This window comes from Triticum dicoccoides, chromosome 7A (assembly GCF_002162155.2).
Source record: "Triticum dicoccoides isolate Atlit2015 ecotype Zavitan chromosome 7A, WEW_v2.0, whole genome shotgun sequence".
NCBI classification, from domain to species: Eukaryota; Viridiplantae; Streptophyta; class Magnoliopsida; order Poales; family Poaceae; genus Triticum; species Triticum dicoccoides.
The window spans coordinates 611,647,553-611,653,948 of NC_041392.1; the positions used below are offsets into that span (position 1 = coordinate 611,647,553).

Sequence of the window (6,396 nt, forward strand, 5' to 3'; positions counted from 1 at the left end):
CCTTATATTTTGGAACGGATGGAGCATGTACCAAATCTGGCCCGTGATTTATCTTATATTTTGATGAGAAGTTTGGTAAGTAAATTAAAGTGATAGTGGTTAAGAAGGTAAGCAAATTAATGTGATTGATTGTAATATAGGGAAAGTTGGACAAAGAGGTGGTGGAAATAAAAGTGAAACGTGAAACCTGACATTCTTTTTAAGTAGTATACTAGAACAATGCCCATGCGTTGCAACGGGATATAAATATTCTAGTACGTTAGCTTGTGATTTACCTGTCAATAATAATGCGATTGTGTAAATAAATGTTCATCAAATTATGCCCTTGAATTACCTTGTATTTTGATTAGAAGTTTGGTAAGTAGATTAAAGTGGAATTGCTAAAGAAGGTATGTAAATTAAGGTGATTGATTATCATATACATGGAAGGTTGGACGAATGGATGGTGGGAAGAAAGGTGAAATGGAAACCTTACGTTTTTGTAAAGTAGTAGAGATATTATCTTATACTAGAACAATGCACGTGCATTGTAAGGGGATATAAATCTTCTAGTATGACGGCTTATGATTTACCTGCCTATAATAATGCGATTGTGTAAATAAATGATTATCAATTTCTGCCCATGATTTACCTTATATTTTGATGCAAAGTTTGATAAGCAAATTAAAGTGTAACTGGTTCAAAAGGTAACTAAATTAAGTTGATTTATTATTATATAAGGAAGGTTGGATGAAAGGATGGTGGAAAGAAAAGTGAAATGAGAATCGTACAGTATTTTAAGTAGTAGAGAGTAGAGATTTCTGTGACAAGTTTGGTAAGTAAATTCAAGTGATAGTGTGATTTATTATAATACAGGGAATATTGGATGTCGGGATGGTGGAAAAAGGTGAAACATGAAACATTACATTCTTTTTAAGTAGTATAAAACTAATACACCTTGTATTTTGGAACGAGTGGAGTATGTGTCAAATCTTGCCCTTGATTTATCTTATATTTTGATGAGAAGTTGGACAAGTAAACTAAAGTGATAGTGGTTTATTTTTTTGCGGGTGTGATAGTGGTTAAGAAGGTAAGTAAATAAAGATGACTGATTATCATACAGGGAAAATTGGACGAATGGGTGGTGAAAAGAAAAGTGAAACATGAAACCTTGCATTCTTTTTAAGTAGTATACGTATAATACATATTTTAAGTAGTAGAGATGACAAAAAGACCATACCGGGTCGTTCTTTCTTCCTCTGGAAGAAATAGGGCAATCTTGCCAGCGTCTCTCCCATGGAGAGTTCCTCTGGTGTCCTCCTCTAGTGGCTCCCCTCTGCCGACGACCGAGTGAGGGGGGAGGGGGGAGGGGGGTCACCGGATCCACATGTGTGTGGATAGTTGTAGGCTAAAGTAGCTTCATTTTTAGGTTGTTCATCATCTTGACTTCGGCGACGGCGATGGTGATGCTGAATAAAGATTCTTCAGATCCTTCCCCGGCAAGGCGATCGGCCCTATGGTTGGGGACGGTTTTGGAAACAAATCTGTTCAAGTAAGGATGGTGTGGCGGTGGCATCCTCGTGGTGGACATGTGTCCTCAGGCTCCGTCGTTGCGACGACGTCTACTCCAACATCGGCATGGAGCTTGGGAGGTAGTCCAGGAGCGGATGCAGATTGTGGTCTGCATCGATGACATCTGAAAGATGGAATGTGTGTCGGTTTCATGGTTGATGGAGGGCAGGTGTGGTTTCCTCCTTTGGCGTCTTAGTCGTGGTGGGGTGCCAGATTTGGAGTTCGATTGCATGCATGGGGTGTTGCTCCTGTCTGATTTGTTCAATGGCAATGGCTTCACTTTTGGTGAGTCACCTTGGATGTCTGCAAAATTGTATATCAGCGATGGAGGCACGTCGAGCTCGGGTGAGGAGGTGATCCATCATTCTTTTCTTCGGTGGCTGCTGTGGTGGTGCCGGAGGCAGGTGACAGGCGTTGATGTCAAACTCAGAGATGTTCTATTGTCTTTTCAGTTTTGTCATGTTGGTCCTTACGTGACTTGTATTTTGATCTTTATGATATGAATGAGACACATATTACCATGTAAAAAATAAAAAAAGCAACGCGAGAAATAAGGGAAGTGAAACAACAATACTAAGACTAACCACAGTGGGAGTAATTTCAGCAGTAACATCGAGTCCAACTCAGCAAATTTGCTTATGTGACAATGAGTTAATGAGAAGAGAGGTAGTTTCAGTAACTTAGCTAGTTACTGTAACATCACATGTTCCAATGCAATATGAATCTATTGCCTAATACATAAAGCTTTGCATGTTACCACACTTATGTTACTACGAGAGTGGATTTTTGGAACCCGGGTGTATTGGAGGACTTTATTTTAAATACTTTGAAAATCACATTTAAGGTTTCAAAAAAATCTGAAAAAAATATAGTCCTACGAGTAGAATTATCTTCAGTCAGAGATGCCATTTGGAAGCAAAACTGAACATAATCTTGTTACTATATAATCCTACGAGTATGAAATCTGGATGTTGATATATTAAAAACCTTTATTGGATATAACAAATGGGTTAAAGCCCTAATTCCAACAGTTTGGTGCACCTCAGATGAATAGTAAATTCAAAAAAAAAATATCAACATCCAGATTTCATACTCGTAGGATTATATAGTAACAAGATTATGTTCAGTTTTGCTTCCAAATGGCATCTCTGACTGAAGATAATTTTGTCCTCCGTGTGCAAATTACAAGTACTAACAAAATGTCTTATTGAAGAGAACGAACGTTTGCCTCTCAGCCTCCATGGAGGCCTTCTTTTGAAAAAAAAAATCAAAATTCAATTTTTTTGGTTTCAAAAAATTTTGAAATAAATGTGAAAGTAAACAAGGATGTTATGTGTATGTGTGTAAAATTCAGGATGAAAAACATTGAAATGGGACCTGTATAAAAAAGATAAATTTATGGCCTGGGAGGATGAATAGTGTCTTGTGTTAAAAAGCCTCAGATTTGTCTTTTTTGCACAGCCCTCATTTCAACGTACTTTGCCCTGAAAGTTTACACACATGTGTGTTATGCCTTCATGTATATCTTTGTTTTTTTAGAATTTTTTGAAATGTAGAAAATATGAATTTTGAATTTTTCAAAACCGAGCTCCATGGAGCTCGGCCTCCAAAGAAAATATTCACTTATTTAAATCAAAATTAGATGAAATACATGGATGCCCAGGAACATACGGCATTTTAGTGTATGCAATGTCTGAATTCCATTTTATCCACGCATATTGTCGATGGTTGGTGTACATACTTATATTTTCCCGTATAGCAGGATAATCTGGTACCTGCTGACCAAACATAGCAGCTTGATAATTCAAGAACTTAAGAAGCACAAATTAGGTAAACATATTAGTGCGATACCCACAAACGTTAGGCAAACAATTTCTGAAACTGCAACACTACACAGATACTAGCAGTACCACCCGGATCAAGATCCGTACTTTAGAAGCTGAGCACCGAGAGAAGAATGGTAGTGCTGAAGACCAGTGCCAGAACGGAGGTCACCGGTTCCGGCAGGGCCACAGCGCCGCCGTTCTTGGTATTGTGCGGCCTCGTGTTCGCCGCACCGCCACCGGTGTTCCTCCCGCCGCCACTTGCTCCACCGCCGGGGCCACCACCTGCCATGTGCTCCAGCTTCCCCAGGAGCCTCCTGCCTTGGGTTTCTGGAAAGTAAGCGGCAATTCCAGGAATACTTTTGTAAGGGTGAAGTTTAAATATCAAGAAAGTTGAGAGCAAATAGAGGATGATGTACACAAACTACTGACCATGCAATCCCTGCACCTGGGGATGAGGCCTCAGATGATGATGAGCTGCATCAGCCATGGTGCCTCTCCGAGCTGCTTCACACCATATGCCATGGGAAGCAAAGGTGAGGAGGATGAGGAAGAGAGCGAGAGCACCTTTCTTCATCTTGGTTGCCAACAGAGAAACACCGATGTGGAGTGTGTGCGGAGGCTCGTCTTTTAACTGCTGGAGATAGCTACTCCACAAGTTAAGTGCATGTTGGCACCAGTTCAGCTTTGTTCTTTCTGTGACAGACACTCTGTTGGGAGGTGGAGGTGCTCTGTGCTGTGCCTTTCTCACTCCTTTGATATCTCACAGAATCAGGATGAGTACTCTCCGATAATCTTCCTGGTTAGCAGCACCACCTCCAAAACATGCAACAGTATCAGATGCTTTTGTTACAGTGCTACTTGGCATCACTGATGTTTCTGCTGGGGGATAAAGAGGGTGCAAAGCAAAAAGCCACCACAAGGGGCACATGTGGTGGCACACAGAGATTCCCTGATGCTCCTTCAAGATTTGCCAGCTATGGCCTAGTACTAGATTTTTTGTAGGGAGCTGTTGCCTAGGAGTACATGATTTTGAGACCACGGGCAGGCTGTAATGTGAAAAATCCTGAAATTCGTTCTCTTTTTTCGCGAATAAGCTGGATGCGTATAATTCCATTGAAATTGGTTGTCTCATCTCTTTTCTTTTTGTTAGTGACTACACGAAAGGAATGTACGATCAGAAGGTGATATATACGATGTGATCTTTGGCTTCCTGTGATGTCGTTTTAGCCGAACTGTGAGTGGTCCTTTGAGCCCAAGTTTCACATGTGACATTTTCTTCAGAAGAACAGTTATTTCAGTACAAAATAGCAAGGACAACAGCTGTATCGACAAAAAAATATCACGCATTTGTGAAATTTTTTAACTGGAAAGGTAGTGCCCTCCTCTTTTCAGGGCAGATTTGAGACGCAGAAAGGCACTCATAGGTTAGTGGATTCTATTACTGTGCTACAAAACCACCTTCTATTACTAAGGAGTATTTCTTTTCGTGTTGCATAAGATGTACTAGATGGAAAGACACCTCTGGGAATTGGTGCTGTCAATTTGTTAGTTTTAATAGTCTGGTGTCATATTTTCCTTTTCGACTATTATATATTCAAATAATTATCAACATTGTCGAACTGCATATCATTGAGTATGTGTGGTCGTTTATGACGATACGTGTTTTCAATATGGCAATGCGTGAGACTAGACTTGAAAATGGGATGTCCATGAATTTGCACTTGTCATAGCAAAAGCATGAGCGCAAAAATCCCGAGTAGGTGTACTTGGTGTGTTATTATACATGTATTTACCGTTACATATTATAATTCACCAGAGAATTCTAAGATTGCCTTGCTCATCTAGTGTCCTTGTTCTAATCTCACGTATGGACGTCAATAGAGCAAAATTGCAATATACCAATTCGGACCAAGGATTTTATAAGGGTTAGAATCAATAATACATAACTCACCTCTCTGGCTTGAATTTCATACATTGAGGTTGTAGAGGCAAGATAAACTCTGATGGTTACTATGAAATCTTGCAATCCCTGGGAGCTTAAACATTGCAGAGTTGCAGAGAAAGCTTGAGCTTTTGCAGAGTTGCAGGCTCTAGACCATAACCTGCTGCCAAACATCCACTTGACTTGAACAAGTGACTGAAATGTCACAATGCATAACAGAAACGAGACATGCATAGAAATATACTGTAGAATAGCACAGAGTTCACAACAGGCACATACGAGGGGCTCTGTATTTTCAAACAAAATGTAATGTACAGGAGGCTGCAAAGTGTACATCTTTTCCCCACGGAGGGAGTAGCACTACAATCCCAAAGGAGGAGGCCCAAACCTAGCAATCTGGCGACTGGCATCCCAAGCTCCTTGGCTTACAGCCGCTGCCGGATAGGTGTGGCTGTGGATCCGGAGCCTGACGCCCTCGCTGGCAATGGAGAATGAACGCGGGGTCGCGAAGCCATCGCCTAAAACAATGCCCGTGGGTTGCAACGGGATATAAATATTCTAGCACGTTAGCTTGTGATTTACCTGTCCACAATAATGCGATTGTGTAAATAAATGTTCATCAAATTCTGCCCATGAATTATCTTACATTTTGATTTTAAGTTTGGTAAGTAAATTAAAGTGGAATTGGTTCAGAAGATAAGTAAATTAAGTTAATTGATTATCATACATGGAAGGTTGGATGAATGGGTGATGGAAAGAAAAAGGTAGGAAACATACGAAGACGTGGTGGAGAAGGAACTGAATTTGGGTCATCCATGCGCCGGGTCGAAGTGTGACGAGCGTGCGCGCATTAGTGCTTTTTTTAGTTCTAAAAAAATAATGCCTTCTGTTATGTATACTCCCTTTCTGTCCATTCATGGATGGATGACTAAGAACATCTACAGCCAGATTCTTCAAATGCCCCTTGGGTAGACGGTTCGGTCAATGAACGGTCACAAAATCGTGACTCGGCCGGGCTCCTCAAACCGTGACCTCGTAACCCGCAAATCAGTCTGTTTCCTCAGTTACAGGTGTTTC

General features: G+C 40.7%; 1 protein-coding gene across 2 annotated transcripts; it reads right to left on the reverse strand.

The window, feature by feature from the left end:
* Positions 1–3,234: 3,234 nt before the first annotated feature.
* On the reverse strand, positions 3,235–4,114 carry LOC119330752. 2 transcript variants are annotated; one of them, XM_037603880.1, is made up of 3 exons: positions 3,807–4,114; positions 3,483–3,704; positions 3,235–3,326 (listed from the first exon to the last, which is right to left on the reverse strand). In XM_037603880.1, exons 1-2 carry the CDS (start codon positions 3,949–3,951, stop codon positions 3,484–3,486), a joined length of 366 nt encoding a protein of 121 aa, XP_037459777.1. In that variant the 5' UTR covers positions 3,952–4,114; the 3' UTR covers positions 3,235–3,326; position 3,483. The 2 variants fall into 2 exon arrangements, with proteins under 2 accessions (XP_037459777.1, XP_037459776.1); XM_037603879.1 differs by having other exon boundaries at positions 3,235–3,704; positions 3,807–4,112.
* Between the last annotated feature and the right edge of the window lie 2,282 nt (positions 4,115–6,396).

Bases quoted from the DNA above. Each gene is read 5' to 3' on its own strand.
- LOC119330752 (XM_037603880.1), bottom strand. From the start codon at position 3,951: ATGAAGAAAGGTGCTCTCGCTCTCTTCCTCATCCTCCTCACCTTTGCT. The intron at 3,705-3,806 runs GTCAGTAGTTTG...CTTACTTTCCAG, and splicing joins CCAGGTGCAGGGATTGCATG to AAACCCAAGGCAGGAGGCTC.